Genomic DNA, 24,040 nt, shown 5'->3' with positions numbered 1-24,040 from the left:
AGATTTCATAATTATATTTTTGTTTGGTCAAAGTAGGACAGGAACAAATATATGCTTTTACTTTGGAAAAAAATTTGGACATCTTACTGTCTTAACTAGCTTCTTAATCAGGCAGCAACAACTAATCCATTCATAAATTATTTAGCAACGAATTTGATAACCGATGCAGTTGTAGACTACTAAGTGAGCCTGAGAAGCTTAAAGATTTTAAAATTAAGCAAGTTCATTATTTTGTTCTGTGATGGAAGAATTACAGCGGGAGCAGTCCGGTAAATTTGGAAAAAGACCAGACTTTAAACGTATAGATTTACGGGCAAAGTTTCAAAATTGAAATATTGATATATGTTATGACTCAGATTCGGAACTGTTTATCATTTTGAATGTTTTTTGAGTCCAGTAATGTGAAACGCTTCAACACATTACTCTGAAGTTTCCGCGCCTGAACGTTTCTACTTCCGGTTCAATCGATGCAACATCTTTGTACACATCCGGGACTTGCTGTTCTTTCGTGTACTCTTCTTACAAAACGAGCTCTTTCAAATCATTCTCATCGAGTAAGTACCGAAGTAAGCGCTTTATTGGACTAAAACGTCCCATCTTAAAGCTTAGTGGAAGTCGTTTGGCTTTATGTTCAAGCTTGCCAGGCTAACATAACTTAGTTATGTTTAGCTTAGCTCGCTAGCCATGTCAAATTAACGCATTTCGATTGCTTTAGCTTTATGCCACTTGAAAGATTTTGTTATCGGGGGCTCGCTCAGGTAACATTAGAGGGATTACATTTAATTGTATAAGATGCTTCTCGACTTGTCTTAAAGATGCCACACAATACTACTGACTGAAGGCAAACGCAATTCCAAACATCTAGTCAAAGACGTGGAAGATGAGGAGACCAGATCCAGGCAACGACGAGGTACTGAAAAACGAAAGAAAATGAAGGTAAGATCATGATATTAGTTGTTTTACATTTTATGCAATATTAACCTGCTTTGATGTGACTGTTATCAGTGATTGTGACTGAATGGCAATATTCCAATATCTGACTTGTGGTATGAGGTGCACGATAACGATATAGCGATAGAACAATTATCATGAATTAGAATGTGTTTGTCACTTGTCCAGTCCATTTGAAGTAGGGGTAGCAGCGAATGAAAATTGTTGTCTTTGACCATCAGAGACAGTCAATACCGGACATTGAGTTCATTTTGGGGCATTTCATGTCATATCCTGTTAATTTTTGGTCCCAAATGCCCCAAAATTTCTTTTTCCTTTTTTTGGGCATTTATGAGTCACTTCCTGTTAATTTTAGGAGACTGAAAAGGAAGTGACTCAAGAATGTCCCCAAATGAATAGGAAGTGACTCCAAATCAACACGAAATAACCGCTAAATGCCCTAAAATGAACATGAAGTGACCTGTAAAGGCCCACAAATTACTGGCTGTGAATGCTGTGGTTTCAGTGCCATTGACGTCGATTCCAGTCAAAATGAATTGGATGTCTATTCTAATGGATGATTTTGGTAGCAACCTGTTATTTCCATATGTATTTTTAAAAAGTGACATCTTTTGAAAACGATATATTGATTCTTGGTCGAAGCATATCAGTAGCCTTTTGGGCCACAAAGTGCAGGTAGTCCCAGGGTTACGACGTACCCGACTCACGTGATTTTGACTTGACGACGCCAGAGTCTCGTCCGCCATTCTGTCTGCATTCCTTTTTACAACAGTACACATTATGCAGTTCTTGCCATGTCAGAATCCTTTCCTCCCCCAGAAGCGTCGCTGCCGTCATGCGTTCCTGACAGCTTGAGGTCCCACTTCCTTGTTCTCATGCTGTTGCTACTTCCCCGTGGCGCGGACTCCTCTTTCGTTTTTTTTTTTTTTAGTTTGGATGACAGGCTCACAGAGCGAGCGCTGAGAGAGTGAACGCAAGAGTGCAAGAGAGTGAACGCTGGCAACCTGAGCGACCATGATATCCCCTTGTCTCACCTCCTTACTCTTTCCACAGCGCGTTTTTGTCTCAGCAAAGTGACTCGCTCGCGAGTAAAGCCTGAATAGTTTTTATTTTTTATTTTTTTTTATTTAAAGCCTGAATAGTCATTGAATATAACGGCCTTTAACACAACGTGCCTCACAGTGTCTTCTTTTTCTACTTTATCTTATTAATATGATGTATAATACAGGTTTTTGGATAGTTATTTTGAAGTTCAGGGGGTATCTTGGGGTATTTAAAGGGTTGATTCCAACTTACGCGGAAATTCGGGTTACATCGCCAGCCTAGGAACAGAACTCGTTCGTAACCCGGGGACTATCTGTATTGTGATAGTTCACCTTTTCTATATATTGTTACACCCCTAGCTGGGATATTAGTATTTTTTATCTATTTCTTTAAGCTCTGCTGGATTCATTCTTACATCTGGCCTGGTAATGCCTCATCATTTATGACGTGTTTTTTTATATGCCTGTTCCATGCACACAATTCAGTCAGCAAATTTAAATGTGTGTGTGATATATTTTTGTCGAACAAGTTGCGTTTGTAACAAATTAACTTGTTTGGGAGCATAGTTTCAAAACCACTTCCTGATTCAGTCTGAACGAACCAGTAAAGTGGTGCATTCATGATGTGATTCGAGGCAAGCGGCAGAGCAGTGCTCCAGAAAGTTCTTTCAAGTTTTGGGGCGTGGTTATGAGCCCAGCGTTATGCTTCAGCGTGGAGGTGACGGCGGACCTGCGTCTTCAACGCAGACCTGATTAATGAGCGTATGCCATAGCCTGACGTGCACCTCCCAAAAAGTCCTGACTACGCGTCACGTCATCGCGTGTGACGCGAACATTGAAGGACTGTGATTGGTCCGTTGAGAACGTTGTTTCCAGTTCAGCACAACAAAACCGGCGTTTTCAAATATTCGCATACGTCTTCTGTGGCGCCGACGCTTCAACATTTGTACAGTGGTACCTCTACATACGAAGTTAATTCGTTCCAGGACCTTGTTTGTAAGTCGAAATGGTAATATGTCGAGCAGGATTTTCCCATAGGAATACATTATAATTCCATTAATTCATTCCACAGCACAAAAAAATCCTTACTAAATACTGCTGGTACTATTAAAATGGCAATTACACATAGAAAAACAAATTATTAATAAAAAAAATGGAATAATAAAAATAATAATAATAAAATTCCTGTAATAATGTAACGAATCCAGTTCTAATGTGGCGGGCGTGTTTTGTGTACTGTGCCTGAACGCGTTGCTGACGTAACAAAGAGAGGGAGCGGTGCAGTTGAGATTTTACTTTCACTTCATAGACTTCATAACCTGTTGACATCACACGGGAAATGGTGCCGATCTGTAGGGGGCCTATTTTCAAAAACTTCAATTATTTTCAAAACCAAAGCTGCTCCCGACCTAAAACCAAAACCGGCACCTACCATAGCTATGTAAGAGTCTCCATGAGCAGCGGTGTAGAAGCCATATTCACTGTCACAATTGAGTGCATCAATGCGTTTATTTTGAAACTGTGTTATTGTTTTTGCCACCAGGGGGCACCACCAATGTCATTAGGTATTTTACTATAAAGGTGCGCCTAGAGAGCCACTGTTAATTAGTGCACCTGGTGGACACACGGTTTTTACCATAGGACCATAGCACGCCGTAGCATGAGCTGCATTGGAAAGTGGACTGTTTGCTGAATGACTGGAATAAATCACCAAACTAAAACCATCCATGTGGGCAGTTCATTGCCGGTATAGCCTATGCGTACATTCAGGTTCCGAAGGTGTACTCAGTATTGGCTTGATTTTGAGTTTGCTAAAATGCCAGTACATTAAGTAAAAACCGTGTCCTGTGAACATCCAAGATTAAGGAAATAAGTAAACCCACGTCCTGCGAACCTCTAAGATTGAGGAGAGAAGCAAGAAACCTCATTGTGCAAGAAGATCGCTTTTGATCGCCATACATTGTGACGGAGGGAATCCCGGAAATCAAGTCTTCTAAGGGGATTCGCGTTGCTGACGTCACCATTGTTTGAAGGAGGATTCGCGGACATCGAACCCACCAACTATCAGCGCAACACTTGCAACAAAGTGTCAAGACGGGGTAACGTACACCGAAATTAAATACGGCTGTATTGGAAAACGGCTTACAACTATTGGAGTTGACTTTGACGTGTGGCGATGCGCCCGTTTGATTGACATTCTACGGTGCTTTGTGTTGCTTCGAACTTTTTTGGCGTTGACATTCCGCTCGTCTAATTGGTAGACTTACGGATTGCCTTCCTTCCGCGTTAATATCATCGCGCGGGCTGTTCACAAGGACAATAGTTGGACATTTAGGCGCAGATCGCGAAATGAGCGTTTTAATGACAGCTAACGGAGTTGTTCCGGTGTTCATTCATATTGATTGTTGAGTCATTCATTAATGCGTGTTAGTGCTGGGCGATTATTTAATGCATTTAAGTGTGGTTTTGTTCATTTGCTGTACTATTTTTCATTGCATTTGCTATGTGGTTTATGTGCAATGTCATCCAATATTTATTGATGGTACATTTTCATGCATGATTGTGTGTTAAAGGGAAAGTGCACAAAATGTCTGAGGGTTCTAAAACGCAAAATGAACACGCTCCACAGCATGAAAAAAGGGTTCCTAAAATGACAGAAAAGGCTCTTATTAATTTTATTGAAAAATGTCAGGTAGAAAGGCAGTCACAATGCAAAAAGGCAACTGCTTCAATGGAAAATCTCAAAGTGCTAATGGACGCAGTTGAGAATGTTTCTGAAGTTCAAACGCAGTTGAACATTATGATGAAGTGCTTAAAAGATGCTCAGGAAAATCATGACTCACTACTGAAATTAAATATTCCTCCTGATCAAGCTGCTTTACAAAATCAATGGTTTGAGAAAAAAAGAACACTTTATTTTGGATTCATGGAAAAAGTGAAAGCTTGGCTTTGCGATGTTGGGCAACCACGTGAGGAAGTATTTCATAACGACCCAATTAAAGATGGCGGAATTACAGATCAAGAGGAAGGAGCCAGAGTCCAAGATTCTCTCAAGCTAGGAGACAGTGCTTCAGTTCTATCTTCAAACCAAAGTCAAAATTCCAAATCTTCATCCACAACATCTTCACAAAAGGCTTCAATTACATCTTCAAAACAAAGTCAAAAGTCCAAATCTTCATCCACAACATCTTCACAGAAGGAGCGCATCAAAGCTGAAGCTGAGAAGGCAGCTCTCATTGAACGTGTTGCTGCTTTGAAGAGGATGCATCAATTGGAAGTGGAGGAACAAAATTTGAGGAGACAAAAGGAACAATTGGCACTGGAGACTGAATTGGCAGCATTTAATGCTAAAATCAATGTTTTTGAGGAGAACGCATCACTGAGCTCCCGAAGTTCGTATGGAAGGAGCTCCAAAGTTCTAAAGGCCAACGCAAACATTTTAAATCCCGGTGCGGCTGAATTTTGTCCAAAGGAAAGGAAGTCAGTTATTGATTGCTCAGCAGCGCCCCCGTTGGTAGTTCGTCCAAAGGAAAGGAGAACAGTTGTGCCTGATGATAGCGCTGTAGCGTCCTCGTTGGTCGTTCGTCCAAAGGAAAGGAGGACAGCCATGATTGATGATTGTGCTGCAGCGCCCCCATTGGCGGTCAACATAAATGACCAGATAGAGCTCTCACAGCCAAATTATGATGGGCCATTCATTGATCAAAAGCCGCATAATGTATACAATATGGGAAATGCTTCTCAGGTTATTGGTCTCCCTGCATTTCCAGCCCAGTCAGGAGGGCACAGGCAGAAAATGCCCACATTTCAAACACATGCAAGTCGTAATTCTGTGGGGCATGACACTCAGCTGAAGCCCATGGTTCATACCCAATCACAGGGAACCTTTAATCAATCTTCTTCTCCGCAAGCTGTCAATCAAAATGACATTTTCAACATTATGCAAAGGCAAAATGACATTACTACCTTAATGATACAACAAAGTCTAGCTTCTGCTCTCCCACCACGACAAATTCCCATTTTTGATGGAGACCCCCTTCAATATCATGCGTTCATGCGAGCATTTGAAAATGGAGTCAAAGACAAGTCCAACAATTACAGTGACTGTTTACATTTTCTCGAGCAATACACAAGAGGCTTGCCGAGGGAAATTGTGCAAAGTTGCCAGCATTTACCTCCTGACCAGGGGTACCAAAGGGCAAAAAATCTTCTTATGGAGCACTTTGGCAATGAGTATAAAATCAGCTCTGCCTACATGAACAAAGCTTTCAGCTGGACACCTATCAAACGGGAGGATATCAAGGCTCTACAGGCTTTTGCCTTATTTCTTCGTGGGTGTTGTAATGTGACGGAGCAGATCCAGCACATGAAAGACTTGGATATGCCGTCAAATATGAGGACCATAGTGCTGAAATTGCCCTACAATATGCGGGAAAGGTGGAGAAACGCTGCGTGTGATTTGATGGAGCACTCTGGGCGAAGGGTTATGTTCAGTGATTTGGTGGCATTTATTGAAAAGCAAGTTAGGACGGCCACAGATCCACTTTTTGGCAACATCCAGGATACCCACACTGCTGCCATGAGTAAAAGCTCAACTCCAAATCAGATAAAGAATTTGAATGAGCGCAAACAAAGCAGTTTCGCCACAAATTTGTCTGCATCACAAACCTCCCCTCGTACTTTACAATGCTGCATGTTTTGTAAAAAGAGTGGTCACTCATTGGACAAGTGCAATCATTTTAAAGGAAAATTGCACAGTGACAAGATCAGCTTCATCAAGGAGAAAGCAATCTGTTTTGGCTGCCTCAAGGAGGGACATGTTAGCAAAGACTGCAATAATCGATTGGAGTGTGATGTGTGCCGTCAAAAGCATCCTGGAGTTCTGCACATCAAGCAGCACGTTAAAAGAACAGTTCAACAAGTAAAAGACACGCAGCCACAACAGGATGACCCCAAGGAACCAGCAATCACCGTTGAAACTGTTGCATCTCAGACATGTGGTCATATTGGGGCCGGTTTTGAGGATGATTGCATCTTTTCTATTGTACCAGTCCAAGTTAAAGCCAAAAAGAGTGATGTTGTGCTACAAACATATGCCTTTTTGGATCCTGGTAGTTCAGGAACATTTTGTACAGAAAGCCTCATTCAGCGGTTGAACATGAGGAAACGAAGAACTAATTTGTTGCTGCGTACCTTGGGACAGGAAAAAATAATTGCCAGTCATGTCGTATCCGGCCTGGAGGTGTCAGGATTGGACGACAATGATTTCATTGACTTGCCTGATGTTGTTACCCAGACACGCATGCCTGTGTCCCACCACAATATTCCCAGGCAAGATGATGTGGATAAATGGCCATATCTCAGCGATGTCAAGCTCCAACAAATTGATTCAAATATCGACCTTCTCATTGGTACTAATGCATCAAAAGTAATGGAACCATGGGAAATCATAAACAGTCAAGGAGATGGTCCCTATGCTGTAAGGACCAAAGTTGGATGGGTGCTCAATGGCCCACTTCGAGCTGGCAATGACAGGAGGAGTAGCCATGTTAGTTCCACAATTACTGTGAATCGAATATCCCTGGTACACATTGAGGAAATGATGATTCAGCAGTATAACCATGATTTTAATGAGACAACTTTACAGGAACAACCTGAAATGTCAAGAGAAGACATCAAGTTCATGGACATAATGCACAGCTCCTCAGTGTTGAAGGATGGTCATTATTACTTGGACCTACCTTTTAGAAATGCCAACCCCATCATGCCAAACAATCGCAGCATTGCCGAACAGCGCCTCATGAGCCTGAAAAGGAAGTTTGGAAAAAATGAGGTCTTTCGAGAGGAGTACGTAGCATTTCTCACCGATGTCATCGATCAAGGTTATGCTGAAATTGTACCAGAGGGTCAACTGAGACAAGAGGATGGAAAGCAGTGGTATATTCCACATCATAGAGTTTATCACCCTCGAAAAGGAAAGTTGAGAGTGGTGTTCGACTGCGGAGCAATGTACAAGGGAATGTCACTCAACTGCCAGCTTCTACAGGGACCTGATCTCACAAACTCACTGATTGGAGTTTTGCTCAGATTCAGACAGGAACCTGTGGCGTTGATGGCTGATATCCAGGCAATGTTCCATCAAGTGAAAGTGTCAGAAAAGGACGTCAATTTCCTTCGGTTTCTGTGGTGGCCCCAGGGAAATACAGAACACCCTCCAGTTGAATACCGAATGACTGTCCACCTGTTTGGTGCTGTATCCTCGCCAAGGTGTGCGAATTATGCACTGAGGAAAACTGCAGATGATCATGCAGGTCAGTTTCCAGCAGAAGTGGTTGCTACAGTCAAAAACAATTTTTATGTTGATGACCTTCTGAAATCCTTGTCTTCTGAGAAGGAGGCAATTCAGATGGTGCAGAACCTAACTGCGCTCTGCCAGAAAGGCGGTTTTAATCTTTCCAAGTGGATAAGCAACAGTCGATCAGTGCTGACAACAATCCCACAAGAGAACAGAACAAATGGAATAAAGGAGCTGGATTTGGAACGGGAGAGTCTACCATTGGAGCGAGCTCTCGGATTGCAATGGTGTGTTGAAAGCGACCAGTTCATGTTCAGGACCACCACCAAGGAAAAAACACAGACCAGGAGAGGAATCCTATCAGTGGTCAGTTCACTTTATGACCCGCTGGGATTTCTAGCACCCTTCACTCTGTCAGCCAAGTTGTTGCTGCAGGAGTTGTGCAAACGACGCCACACCTGGGATGAGTACATTCCTCCATATTTCTCTCAGCAGTGGTCAGAGTGGCTCAACGACTTGGAGAGGATGACAGAGTTCAAGGTGAATCTGTGTTTCAAGCCCAAGAACTTTGGAAAGACCATCAAGGCAAGACTGCATCATTTCTCTGACGCTAGTCAAGATGGCTATGGCACAGTGTCTTATCTGAGGCTAGAGAATGCTGTTGGAAGGCTGCACGTCGCATTCATTTTGGCCAAAGCCAGAGTCGCGCCACTGAAACAGACGACAATCCCTCGGCTGGAACTCACAGCTGCTGTTCTAGCAGTGAAGCTTGATGCAATGCTGCAAAAGGAGTTGGAACTCAAGTTGGAGAAGTCCACATTTTGGACAGACAGCACTACAGTGCTTAAGTACATTAGCAACGAAACCAAGCGTTTCCACACCTTTGTTGCCAATAGGACTGCGGCCATAAGAGAGGCTACAAGTGTGGAACAGTGGCGGTACATTGGTACCAAAGACAATCCAGCGGATGATGTTTCACGAGGCATGAAAGGCGCCGACTTTCTGATGAACAAAAGGTGGAGTAATGGACCAAAATTTCTATCAACGTCAGAAGAGGATTGGCCAGACTCTGACTCCAAGCTCCAACCGATTGCTGAGGATGATCCGGAGATTAAAAGAGACTTGACAGCCAATGCCATTATCATGAAGACATATGAGAACTACACTTACCAGCTGATGAATTACTTTTCGACATGGCGGAAGCTGAAAACTGCAGTAGCCTGGTTTTTAAGAGTCAGGCATTGTCTGAGGCTGTTGCATCAGAAGAGGACTGAAACCCATGCTGCTGTCTGCAAAGTTGAAAAGGATCTTCAAAAACAAACAGAAGAAGTCACAAAGAGAATGCAAGTCTTCAAGAGGACACTCGGTGGGCAATACCTGCACCCTGAAGACCTCGCCAAGGCAGAAAAGACGATATTGTGCTTTGTACAAGGACTGAAATTTGAGAAGGAAATTGCCACGCTGAAGAGCGGTATCACTCTCAAGAAGGACAGCCAGCTTTACAAGTTGGATCCTGTGCTGGACGATGGACTCCTGCGAGTTGGTGGCCGTGTTAGGAGATCCTCAATGCCGGAGGAAACCAAGCACCCGATTATCCTGACCAAAGATTTTCATGTATCTACACTCATTCTTCGCCACATCCATCAGCAGTTGGCACATGGAGGGAGGAATCATGTGTTGAGCCACCTTAGGAAGAAATACTGGATCACAAACGCCAATTCTGCAATAAGAAAGGTCATTTCTGAGTGTGTCACTTGTAAACGCCAACGAGGAAAGATCGGTGACCAAAAAATGGCTGATCTGCCAAAGGAAAGAGTCTTACCTGACGTAGCCCCATTCACCAACGTGGGGGTGGACTACTTTGGTCCAATCAACGTCAAGAGGGGACGGAATATTCTAAAGAGGTACGGAGTGATCTTCACATGTCTGACAAGCAGAGCCATGCATCTTGAAGTGGCGTACAGTCTGGATACAGACTCCTGTATAAATGCTGTGAGAAGGTTTATCTGCAGAAGAGGACCAGTGTCTAGTATTCGGTCTGACAATGGGACAAACTTTGTAGGAGCCAACAGAGAACTAAAAGAGGCTCTGACTGCTTTTAACCATAACAAGATGCAAGGTGCCTTACTGCATGAAGGTGTAACATGGAACTTTAACCCCCCTGCAGCTTCCCATCATGGCGGGGTGTGGGAACGTCTAATACGCATGGTGAGGAAAGTACTCGAGTCTGTTCTGCATCAGCAAATCCTTGATGATGAAGGTTTGCAAACAGTCCTTTGTGAGGCAGAAGCCATCCTGAATAGCAGACCCATCACTACCATTTCAGAGCAGCCAGACGATCTTGAAGCCCTCACACCAAACCACATACTTCTCTTGAAAGGAAAGCCAGTTTTACCTCCTGGGTTATTTGAGAAGAAAGATCTATACATCAGAAGGCGGTGGAAGCAGGTGCAGTATATGGCTGACCTCTTCTGGACCAGATGGATTTCTGAGTATTGCCTATGATGCAAGAAAGGCAGAAATGGTCCATGCAAAGGAGAAATCTAGTCCCGGGAGACATTGTCGTAATTGCGGATGCAACTGCTCCCAGAGGCTCGTGGATGCTTGGAAGGGTCGTGGAGGCCAAACCTGATGCCAGAGGGCTGGTACGTACTGTGCGGCTGCAGACGAAGACCAGTGTATTGGAACGACCTGTAACAAAGCTGTGTACTATTGGAGGCAACAGATGAAAAGGACTGATTAAGAATGCAAGAGCAGAGGAGTTGATCAAAAACTTAAGAAAACTCAATTTAGCTAAAAGAAAAATTAAAAAAAAAAAAAAAATAGGGGTGTTAGGTTTCATTGAATATATTATTTTGAGTTTAAATGGCTTCTTTAAATATTTCGGGTAATTGTGGAGTGTAACGCACAATTAGGGGCCGGAGTGTAGAAGCCATATTCACTGTCACAATTGAGTGCATCAATGCGTTTATTTTGAAACTGTGTTATTGTTTTTGCCACCAGGGGGCACCACCAATGTCATTAGGTATTTTACTATAAAGGTGCGCCTAGAGAGCCACTGTTAATTAGTGCACCTGGTGGACACACGGTTTTTACCATAGGACCATAGCACGCCGTAGCATGAGCTGCATTGGAAAGTGGACTGTTTGCTGAATGACTGGAATAAATCACCAAACTAAAACCATCCATGTGGGCAGTTCATTGCCGGTATAGCCTATGCGTACATTCAGGTTCCGAAGGTGTACTCAGTATTGGCTTGATTTTGAGTTTGCTAAAATGCCAGTACAAGCGGCATTAAAAAATTCAAAGTCATTCCCTAATAAAATCCCGATTAATTATTTTTTTGTGTAAGTATAACAAAATTTAAAATTGCTATAGAATTCTCAGATTTAACACTAGATGCACAAAATTCACCAAATGCGGAGATTATCACCTATATTTTCAGGATCAATAGCAATATTTAACATATAAGTTTTTGCCCAAAATACCAACTTATTTTTCTTTTATTTATTGCATGTTTTCAACAGCTAATAAAACACTACATTTTCACATCAGAAACTTAATACTTGAGGAAAGCATGCAGAATCAATTAAATTAAAGATACAGGATAATATCGGCTACCGATAATTATCGGCCGATAATGGCAATTATGACGTCACACAGATAATACAGATAATAAAAAAATCAACCGATAATGCAATCCGATAATTATATACTTGATTTAGCCTCCAAATGTGCGCAACCAAGCAGTTTTCTCCACTTCTTCACTGCCGCCTGCTCAACCCCTCCCCTCTCTGAAGCCCCTGTGGGAGGAGGGGTTTAGGAGTACGGCGTCATAGAGGAGGCGGTGTTACACATCAGTGTTGACACTGTTGAGGCGCTCTCACTAGCGTGCGTTGCTTTTCCCGTGTGTGAGATGAAATAAACGATGCTCTCGCCATCTACAAAACAGTTCCTCAAGGCCTAAAGAAAGCGTCCTCATTGAACACCACTAGCACTAACCCAGCAGCCATTTAAAACTGCATCACAATGATTTTTGGAACGAATATGAGGCTGCTGCTAGCATGAATGCTAAAGCTATTGTTAACAAATAAACTATAAAGGAAGCTACGGGGCTTGTGACGATACAGAGACGCTGCGGTCCTCCCGGAGTCGGGGGGTTTGGGAATGCAGCCCAAAGCAAGTGGTAAACTCCCATCTATGGCTAAACACCTCACGAGATCGATAGTTGACAAGTAGCTGTCTTCCAACGGAGCCCGCCGGTCCGGCAGGCCGCCGCCGCCGCCGCCTCGCCCTAGGCGGGTAGAGGATGAGAGCAGAGCCATGCACCGAATGCGCCGCAGCGAGCCGGCCGGGGCGGGCGGATATCCGGTACGAACTTAGCTGCCGCCGCCACTCCGGTTCAAGACAGAGGCCTGGCGCGGGTGCTAATTTGGCAGCCGGGCGGACTGAAGGGCACAGGCGGGAGGAAATTCCCGAAATGACCCGATAGCCAAATCCCTGGATGAAAAAATAATGCAGTTTATACGACCACGATTCTTCGTGAAAGACATGCCGATCACATCAGTTTTACCACAGACATTTACACAGGTGATGTCAACAAACCATGTTTATCATGACGGCACAGTGGTTAGTTGATAATTGTAACATGCACCAAACCACACAAAGAAGTCATCCAGTCAGTAATGCATTCAGTACGCTTTAAATTTATGACGTCTTAATCAGATCATTCTTCTTAAATCTAGTCAAATAATTTTCTCCATCTTGTTTGAGTGTTGAAGACTAGTTGAATGCGCCAGATTATTCCACTTACTTGAACTAAATATTGCAATTTGTTCTTATTAAGCCCAAACATCTAAAAAAAATAAGGTCATTTTCACCTAAATCAAGAAAAAATTGCTTTCAAATAATGTTTTGAACCATTGAACATTTCTGACAAGTTTTTTTTTTTTTTTTTTTTAGGATTATGTATAATAATATATTGCTTAAAATAAGGCTGTTAATCTTATTTTCAGCTGGCCATTTTTCTTCAAGAAATCTGAGTGAAATATACTTGAAGTGCTGGCAGTTAATTTAACTTATTTCCAATAAATTTACACTGGAAACAAGGGACTTTAACTAGTCTTAAGGAGCTGTGTTTTTGCAGTGTAGTAATGTTATACTTTAGGAATGGCATACTTTTAAAGCCATTTTTGTGCAACTTATGTATTTATTCTGTAAGTAATTGTTGCCAAAAGTTTACCATTACACAATGTCAGACAATGCCTTTATTTAGATGTTGGAATTTACTACTACTACTACTTGTTCACATTTGATGTTGGAAAAAAAAAGAGCAATATTATTTTTGCACAGCAATATTTTCTCTTGTGTATACTTTAAAATTTTACATAAATCTTTAATAAAATTATCGGCTTGACATTATCGGTTATCGGTTGGAACGAGGAGGAAATTATCGGTTATCGGTATCGGCTGAAAAATGCATCATCGTGCATCACTAAATTAAATTATATAAATAGATTACTAGTAAATTCTACATACAATCACATCTTTTTATAGAATAGAATTGCCCTTTATTGTCATTATACAGTTGTACAATGAAATTGTGGAGCATTTCCCTTTGCAGTGCATGATAAGTTAAAATCTCAAAAGTGACTTGCAAGTATAAATTCTAAATAAACAAATATAAAATGTGTACGAGATAGCCCTATGTTCAGGCAGTGCAAATAATCGGAGTGAAGTAGCAGCAGTTTGACAGATAAGGCTTTGAATATTGCAGGTGAGTATTGCACATAGAATATTGCATATAAATGAATGTTGGACTATGCCTTGTGTTTGCTTAAATCTCTGAATTATTTATAGATATGGACGTAAAAGTCTCAATTCTTGGTTAAAAGCAAAAGAAACCGTACATGTAGTATTTATGTTACGTAGATATGGTGAATGTGCCATTTAAGTTCACTGTGGCGCCGCCTTACTACATCTCCACAGCAAGGAGCTTTTTACGTTGAAATTCTTGTGAATAAATGCTTAAATCCCTGAATTCTATATAGATAATGGACGTAAAACAGTCTCGATTCTTGGATAAAAAAACAAAAACAAAAAAATGGGCAGTTTGAATTTACTTAAATCTGTCGAAGAATTATGCTAGTCTGTTAGCTCTTTGTTATAATTAGGGGGCTGCCACAATGGCTTTTTTCTGATCAAAATTATTGTAAATAAATGCTTAAATCACTGAATTCTTTATAGATATGGACGTAAAACTGTCTCGATTCCTTGTTAAAAGAGCAAAAAAAAAAAACAGGCAGTTAGGCATCTATTTTAAGTATATCTGCCAAAGAATGACACCAATGCCGTAGCGGTTCCAATTCTCCCATTAATTTTTTTCACAACGTTTCAAAATGCATGCATGGTACGAAAAATAAAATATTTACCTTGAATCCTCGAACAAATCACTCCTGAGACAATCCTTCTTGTTTGTATGCGGTACAGCTTTCGTAGTTCTTCCAAAAATCCAAGCTTAAATCTGGCTTGGAAAGAGCGTGTGCCGTCTTCGGCTGACTATTACTAAATGAAGCTCGGCAGCTCAGCCCCCTATGGTAAGGCCTGACGCAAAGAATGACGAAGTGTCATGTCAATAGGTAATGAAGTCTAGGTTTCACTTTTAATGTTTTGTTGAGAACACCGTCAACTGCGGCGGACAGTAGGCGTGTTGTGTTGGACAATTTCTGAAATTAATGATAAAAACCTGACGAAGCTGGCGATTTCTTTGGCGATGTTACCACAATAATAATTGTCACCTTAAGTTATAAAGACTGGCGAACGGAGGTCGGAGGAGGACCTTGGAGATCGTAGACATTCTACGGCTGTATTGCTAAGCCAGTTCATGGATGTGCACCCTATGCTCATATTTTTCTATCGTTTGCATTTTCATTTCAATGGTAACCTTTTTCCTTGTTTCACTACTTGTACCAACCTTTTTGAAACCTGTGTTGATTTCTCTTAGAAGAAAATCCGCCGTGGTCTGTCTGCGGCGCGGTCATGTTGTCGTATTTCGAGCGTGTCGTCTGATGTAGAAGGAAATGGCGAGTCAAATTTTACGTCGGATGTTGAAAAGATTGCGTGTCGAAGCGATCGTATGTCGAGGTACCACTGTATTAACGACATTTGTCGTTCAATATTTATTAGCTGCAGCTGCAAGTACACATGTTCCATCTCTGTTGCCATTTCTGTCAATGACCGGAGGAAAACTAAAGGAATTCGACAAGAGTGCCCCAAAACCGTACAAAGACAAAGCCACAACCCTCTAGTGGCATGGCGGTGAATTACAGAGCAACCTGTTTCCTCGACGCAGAGGTTCGAATGCGCAATGACAGTGTTGGGTCAACACGGTCGCTCCGCCGTCACTGGAACGCAGAAGCATAAATCAGCCTTAAAAGGAAAATCACTACCTGTAAGCACCCTAAAATTAACAAGGAAGTGACCCAGATTTAATGAATTACCTGCCATTGACGACTATAGACATCCAATTTGTTTAAACTGGGAGGACTGGCTGTGAATGCTCATCTTTCAGTGACACTGACGGCGATAGACATTCCTTCATTCACTCTTCTTGGTCAAAATGAATTGGACTTCTAGCGCTGTCAATGGCAGCTAATGAGTTTGCGATTCTAGCGATAATCAACAATGGCGTTGAAAGAGTTGATGAAAGATGAGTGTACATGATTACCTTCTCTGTCCCCACACCCCCTCCCGCCATCTCCGCTCATCTAATGGAAACATTCCCGCAATGCCCCACAAATAACACGCCGTACTTGGGGGGACAGAGCGTTCTCCGTTGCTGCCCCCTCACTTTGGAACGCACTCCCTCAAACCATCCGCACCTGTTCTGATCTCCCCATATTAAAAAAATTGTTAAAAAACTCACCTTTTTAAACAGGCTATTAATTTGTAATTCTTTTCTCTATTGTTTTGTTCTGCCCATGTTGTGTGAGCTTTTTATTTATTTTTTCCTCAAACTGTAAAGCGTCTTTGAGCACCGGTAAAAGCGCTCTATAAATAAAATTTATTATTATTATGATTAAGTATTTTTTACACTCATCTACAACAACAGGGTTCTACGTGTCAGTAAAAATTAAGCAACACAAAAATCTCTACTTTAGTGAATCACACAAATTTTTTTCTGAGAAGTCTAGTGCTTTAAGATGGCGGCTGTTTACTAACGCCGCTGAGTCTGTCATTTCGCATCTAGTTCTATATGCATGTGATATCTAGTTTAGCATCAAGTGGGCGTAGACTGCTATGTGCAGGTACGCTCGACTTTGTGTGTAAATGCGCCCTTACTCGCAAATCTCGCGTGCGGAGGTACTATCTGCTCTACGCTTCCTACGCCAAAATAAAAGCATGCATCACAAAACAAAAGTCAACATTATTAAAAAAAAAAAAAAAAGACTGGAGACTCCAGCGTCGTAAAGTTGAAATCACGTAATCACGTCGGGTATGTCGTAACTAGAGATGGGACTCTTTGGGCACCTAACGATTCGATTACGATAACGATTCAGAGGCTACGATTCGATTATAAATCAATTATTGATGACCCCCCCCCCCCCCACGCTATTAGCTGCGTTTAATGTTTTGTACGTTAGTTACAAAAACTGTAAAAAAAAAAAAAAAAAAAAAAAAAAAAAAAAAAGCCTCGCAGGCTTAAATAAACGACTATTTCAGTATCAAGTTAACAGTTAAAAACAATAAGTAATATACTCAAATCCCCATTCTGTATCAGCAGCTTTAAACTACATTCAATTAATTTAATGTTGTGAATCAACCGTTAAAGTTGTTAAAATTCCTCCCGTTATTCCATAATTTCCCTTTTGTCTACTTTCGACATGTGAAAGTTTTAAAACTATTTTAAAGATAGTTTCAAGTCAATATTTTACTGATTTAGGAGTATTTTAGATAAAAAGTTAATTAGGTTTGCTTGGAAAGTTCGCTACAACAGCCTTGCAGGGAAGTCTACTGCTTTAAGATGGCGGCCGTTTACTAACGTCCGCATCTAGCTTTAGCTTTCTGCACATGTGCTGCTATAGCCACCGAGTCTATAATGCATCTAGTCCTATATAAATATGATATCTACCGTACCATTATGCGGACGTACTTTGTAGCAGCAGTCAGGTATGTTGTTGTTGTTATTTCATCTCGCGGCATGAGTTGAGCATTGGCATTACCCGAGGGGCCGGTGTTCTGACAAAAAAATTTGTCAGAACACCGGGTAATGACAAGCATGATGTTTAGCTACTCGTGCTCCGTTCCTCATTGTGTCCCGAAGACCACGCGGCGCGCTGAGTTTGTTTTACTTCCGCTTTACTTGACATATTTCAGTAATTGGAATTTGGAAGTTTGTGAATCGTTCTCGAATCTTCCACGGCCGAATAATCCAAGAATCGGAAATTTCGCACACCTCTAGTCTAGGGATGGGAATCGAAATCCGATTCCAATTCGGAACCGGTTCCGACTGTTTCGAGGCCTCGACATCACAATGAAAAAGCCTTAACGATCCCTTTAACGATTACTAAAGACGCGTATTGCGTCGTGACGTGACTTGTTGTCCAGACGCATCAAACTAGCATGGCGCCAAGAACCACTCGCTCCAAAGTTTGACTACACTTCACCAGGAAAGAGTGTGAAAATGAAAGGTTACGACGGGTAAGCACGAGCATTGCAGCCATAAACATAACAATGACAGCACGTAGGTTCAAACGCTCGAAAGTGTGTCTTCACTTCACGAGGAAAAATTAAAACAAAGCGACTTGCAGTCATTGCAAGGTGGAGATTACTGCATCGGGAGGGAATACGACTGTGCTGTCCTCACAGAGAGGCTAAGGCTCAGTTCTAGCTATACAGCTAGCTAAACTCCCAAATGACGATGTAGAAGACGTTGGTATAATTTGCTGACTTTATTCAACCATCACTTGAAGAGTGAAACTAAGAATAGAAATGAAACAAATCAATTTCGTCTCCAATAACAAACAGGTTTGCATCAACGTAAATCAGCGATGATTAGCTGCTAATAACAGTATGGTTAGCATTCGTTCGCTAGCATTAGCACATCGTTCAAACCACTACACAACTGGATTTAAGTGTCCGATCGCAAGTGGAAACACAACAACAACAACACAAAAGATGATACATACAGGCGTTGCCTCTGTAGATATTAACATTAACAAAGAACGTAGGCTCGTAGAAGTGTTACCCTCTCTCACTTCGCTCGCTCACTCGCTTGGATGCGGCATTTCTTCGGGTGCCGAAACTGCGGCCCGCGGCCCAAATACGGCCCGCCCCCACATTTGGTCCGGCCATTTTGATTTTTTTTTTTTTTTTCCCCTCAATCGTGTTATTTATTTCCTGGCCTTTTTCCTTGAAGAATTCAGAGAGGGTTATTTGGTTATTATGTATTTAATTAATAGTGTTTTTATTATTAATTATTATTATTATATTATTATTTTTATTTTATTTACTTTCATTCCGTGAAGAATCCAGAAAGGGTTATTTGATTGTGGCTTTCTGAAAAACAATATTTTTTTACATTTATGCACTTCTGCAATCGTCACACTTTTTCTGTTACAATCTGACCCCGGCCCCTCATCAGAGAAGGGAAAAGTTATGTGGTCCTCACAGGAAAAAGTTTGGGGACCCCTGCTTTAACACATATTGCCAAAGGCAGAACAACAACCTATCTGCCAATATATACCAATATTTTTTATTTCTATTAGATAAATGTTTCAGTAAAATGTTACACATTCTTGTGTATTTGCCACTTATTGCCATAGTTAACATTGAGGCTTTGGGCCTCTTTTGATTTCGTTGTGAGTTTGTAAGGTTGTGAGTTCTGATTAAACAAACTCGATGCCAATCAAAACGTTTGTTCTTCTTTCCCCCCAAATTAGAATCGATAAGAGAATCGATAAAGAATCGAATCGTTAAGCAATATCGATAATGGAATCGGAATCGTAAAAATCCTATCAATTCCCATGCCTACTCTAGTCGTAACCCAGGGACTACATGTATTTTTTTCCATATCTGTGACGTCAGCAAATCATGTAATTTTTTTTTTTCGCCCAGTGTCCCACAGACGTCACTCTAGAAGAACTTCACCCGGAGAAGCACGATCCCCTCCACGTTAAACAGGAAGAGGAGTCGGAGATGCTGTACATCAAAGAGGAGGCGGAGCCAGAGATTTCCTACTTGCAAGAAGATAAACAGGAAAATGAAATGAAGTTTCCAATGACTGTCGGTGTGAAGAGTGAAGAAGATGAAAGTCCAAGCGAAGCAGCGAAACCTTCGAGCGACTGCTCATTTCAACACATGACAACAAAAGGAGAGGGACGATCACAACCGGACGGCCTGTTAGCTCCGCTCTCGGACAGTGATGACGTAACGTCACACTCTTCTGACACTGACACTAATGAGGAGGATTATGACTTTGACCAAAATGCTTCGAAATCCTCATCATTGAAAAGAGACACGAAAGAATGCGCGATTGGAAAATCATTTCCCTGCTCACTTTGTGATAAAAGATTTTTTTGGAAGCATTACTTAAAAATACACATGCACACACACACTGGAAAAAAGCCTTTTGTCTGCACATCTTGTGATCAACGATTCGCCGACAAGGGAAATTTAAGGAAACACGCAAGCACGCACACTAGGGAAAAGCCTTTTTCCTGCACACTTTGCGATCAAAGATTTTCTCGGAAGAGTTATTTAAAACTGCATAAGCTTAGACACACTGGAGAAAAGCCTCATGTCTGCACATGTTGTGGTAAACGATTCAGCGAGAAGGCAAATTTAAAGAAACACACAAGCACACACACCGGAGAGAAGCCTTTCGCCTGCATGGTTTGCGATCAAAGATTTTCTCGGAAGAGTTATTTACAAAAGCATAAGCGAAGACACACTGAAGAAAAGCCTCATGTCTGCGCATGTTGTGGTAAACGATTCCGCGAGAAGGCAAATTTAAACAAACACACAAGCACGCACACCGGAGAGAAGCCTTTCCCCTGCACACTTTGCGATAAAAGATTTTCTCAGAAGACTCATATCGAAAAGCATATGCGTACACACACTGGAGAAAAGCCTTTTGTCTGCACATTTTGTGGTAAACAATTCACCGAGAAAGGAAATCTAAAGAAACACATAAGCACACACACTGGAGAGAAGCCTTTTTCCTGTTTAGTTTGTCATAAAAGATTCCGTCAAAAGACTTATTTAGACAAGCATGAGCATACACACACTGGAGAGAAGCCTTTTGCCTGCTCCTTTTGTGAGAAAAGATTTTCTCGGAAGCATCGGTTAAAAATGCATACAAGAATACACACTGGAGAAACACCTTTTTCCTGCACACTTTGTGGTACAAGATTCGCTGAGAGGCGACATTTAGTATTGCATGCAAGAACCCACACTGGTGAATTACCATGAAACTGAAAACTAGTGTCTTATTTGTAGAACGAACGGATACTGGTACAGTGGTACCTCTACATACGAAGTTAATTCATTCCAGGACCTTGTTCGTAAGTCGAAATGGTCGTATGTCGTGCTGGATTCCCCCATAAGAATACATTATAATTCTATTAATTAATTCAACAGCCAAAAAACCTACAGTAAATCCTTCATAAATGCTGCTGGGACTATTACAAATGGCAATTACACATAGCAAAACAATTAAATGAATAATTAATTCCTGTAAAAATTGAACAAATCGATTTCTAATGTGTCAAACGTGTTTTGCGTGCTATACCTGAACGCACTGCGTGGCTGACGAGTCACAGAGTGAGAAAGGTGTGGTCGTGATTTTACTTTTAATGTTTTGTCGTTGGCGCCAACTGCTGCGGACAGTAGGTGTGTTGTGTTGCACAAATTCTGAAATAAATGATTAAAAACCTGACGAAGCTGGCAATTTCTTTGGCGATGTTACCTAAAGGAACCTGTGTTTTAAATTACCTGTTGAATGATTAATCCTCAAGGTTCCATTCGTATTCGTTTTTGTTAAAGGACTCCAACAACGACATGTTTGAAGTCAACAATTCATTGCCCTAAGTTTTTGACATAGGAGTCTAAACCGCATGCTGGGTCAGTGACCTACTCCTTTCCTAAAAGTGATTGGAGTAGACTGACCCGGTCTTTCCGGCTTGCCCGGTATTTTGTAGATGAGGATGAGGAACTGAGGATGTGAGTTCATGTGACTGGTTGAATGTCCATGGAATTCCTGTCCCTTGATGCCAAATGGGGAGATGGTTATTCTAGATGTCAGCTGTTGGCTTCGCCAGAATTGGTGCTGCTACGTGTCCCCTGGCCCTAAAAAATGTGCCCTTTCCTCCCTTCTTCTTCTTTAGACCTCTCCGAGGTGGGCCAATTCCAGATGGCATGTTGTCTTTTGTTGCCTTCACTCCTCGGATGTCAATCACTGGTCAGAAGCGGTATGTTATCGGGCCCACCTGCTTACAGAAACAGTCTCAACTTTCTTATTGCAAATGCATTTTATTGTATAATTACTTTTAATATGTTAGTACCCGTTATTAAATATCACTTCCCTTCATACCACAATAACAATTGCCACCTTAAAAAAATTGGAATGGAAGTCAGAGGAGGACCATCGAGATCGTAGACATTCTATGGCCGTATTGTCGAGCTAGTTCACGAATGCGCACACCACGCTCATATTTTCTATCATTTCCATTTTCATTGCGATGTTAAGCGTCGCCTGTATCTTTTTTTTACCACCTGCACTCACCTTCTTGAAACCCGTGTTGATTTCTCCAACAAGAAAATCCTCCGTGTGTCCGTCTTGCGGGAAAACAAACTGCGGCAAAAATCGTCGTATTTCAAGCATGTCGTCGGATGTAGAAAAAATGGTAAGTAAAATTTTACGTCGGATGTCGAAAATACTGTGTGTCGAAGTTGTCGCATGTCGAGGCACCACTGTATAGTGATTTACAAGAATATGCTGGGAAACGCATTCCCCCGCTTCGCCTGCTTTTTGACCATTGAGCTTACAAAACAATGACAATACCAAATCCCACTCATCTCATAGGTCGTGATACTGTCGCTTGCTATGATGATGATGACGGTTGACAACTCAAGAGTGTGGGAAGTTTGAATGAAGCTTGAGTAAAAAGCATGTTCCAAATAATGATAATTTGATATTTTGTTATTCTCTTTTTAATTTATTTTTACTAATTGTATTTTTGTATTCTGTAAAGTTCATTTGTATTTCCACATGATATTTGGAGTGATCATTTGCAAAAATATTTTTGCTGAGGGGACTTTGCACCTTAGTTGTTGGAAAAAGTTTACCTTAAAGTTTGCAGTTTTTTTTTTTTTTTTTTTTTAAAGTATATCGTTTTTTAAATGGCCAAAAACACGCACAAACAATGGCTCACGACCTTAAGGGTTAAATTACAGTGATCCCTCGCTACTTCACCCTTCAAACTTCGCGCCCTCAGTCCATCACAGATTTTTTTTTCCCAATTAAAAAAATACAGATGAGCTGCCCCCATCCGACCATGTAGTCTCACCCTCCCTCCTGCTGCTTTTCTTCTTTCTCAGGCAGTGCACTAGAGTTGCTTCTTAAAGTTAACGATAATTGACAGATGTTATGGTTTGATCTTGCCAAAGAAGCTTGGAATCCCACAATTCAAAGCGTCACATGTGTCCATCATCGTTTAGCATGTTAAACAGTTGCTGTGGCATCTCACTTATTATGTGCAAGTGAGCAGCATGAGCGGATTTGAGTTGACTCACTCAATTAAGCATTTAATAAAGACAGACGAATGAGCAGCATGAGAGGATTTGAGTTGACTCACTCAATTAAGCATTTAATAAAGAAACATTTTTCTATATTATTCTTGTTTAGAAATAATTCGGTGGGACAGTAACATGTTTAAATTTATCATCATTACGTTTCAAGTGCTTGAAAACCATTTATTGAAAAAATATATTTAAATAAAAGTTTTTTTATTAAATTATACTTTGGGGAAAACGGTGAAAAAACATGTCCTTTTTCTATCTCTTTTCAATGCTAAATCTGAATAAATAGATTGAAAACACACACACACACACAAAATTGGTGTGTTAGTTCGCGGTTTTTCACTTATCACGATGGGTCCCCCTATTAGGCTATATAGTTTTAAATTTAACTGGACAGATGTTTTTATTGTAGTAGTTTTTGTGTTAAAATACATTGCTGCCATTTTTTTTTTTCATGCGCTTTCATCACTTAAATAAGTACCTAATTCAGATTTGAGTAAAATTACCATATTATAATTATTTTGAGAGAGAGAAAAAAAAAAAAAACTTTTCACACACGAAAAAATTATCAAAGAGTGACGGTTATATTTAGCCACTCTGTTCCACGGCTCTGGAACTCTCTTTAACTCTATGGAACTCAGTGTAACTTCTTACCCACTTTTAAAATCTGGGCTCAAAACATAACTGGGTATCAAATCCAGCTTGATCATCTGTTTTGTTTTATGTTATGACTTTTTTGCCGTTACTTTGATTCACTCTGATTTTGCTTTTGTCCACTCTATTTGTAGTAGCTTTTGTAAACTCTGTTGTAACGGGTCCTTGAGTGTCTTGGAAGGCGCTTTGAAATAAAATTGACATTATTTAAAATACTTGGATTCTGCTCTTTATTTATTCTGTGCATGTGTGATACATCACTGGAAAGCTTAAAATCTCAATTTTCATTATTTAAACG

At 41.0% G+C, this 24,040-nt stretch overlaps 1 protein-coding gene across 1 annotated transcript; it reads left to right on the top strand.

Moving 5' to 3' along the window:
* The first annotated feature begins 452 nt into the window (after nucleotides 1-452).
* LOC130924990 (gastrula zinc finger protein XlCGF57.1-like) lies at nucleotides 453-23,912 on the top strand. The gene is made up of 3 exons (XM_057851290.1): nucleotides 453-554; nucleotides 816-936; nucleotides 19,405-23,912. The coding sequence occupies exons 2-3, from the start codon at nucleotides 931-933 to the stop codon at nucleotides 20,758-20,760; spliced, it is 1,362 nt and encodes a 453-aa protein (XP_057707273.1). The 5' UTR covers nucleotides 453-554; nucleotides 816-930; the 3' UTR covers nucleotides 20,761-23,912.
* The last annotated feature ends 128 nt before the right edge of the window (nucleotides 23,913-24,040 follow it).

This window comes from Corythoichthys intestinalis, chromosome 1, assembly GCF_030265065.1.
Source record: "Corythoichthys intestinalis isolate RoL2023-P3 chromosome 1, ASM3026506v1, whole genome shotgun sequence".
NCBI classification, from domain to species: domain Eukaryota; kingdom Metazoa; phylum Chordata; class Actinopteri; order Syngnathiformes; family Syngnathidae; genus Corythoichthys; species Corythoichthys intestinalis.
This window is presented reverse-complemented; position numbering and strand designations above follow the sequence as displayed.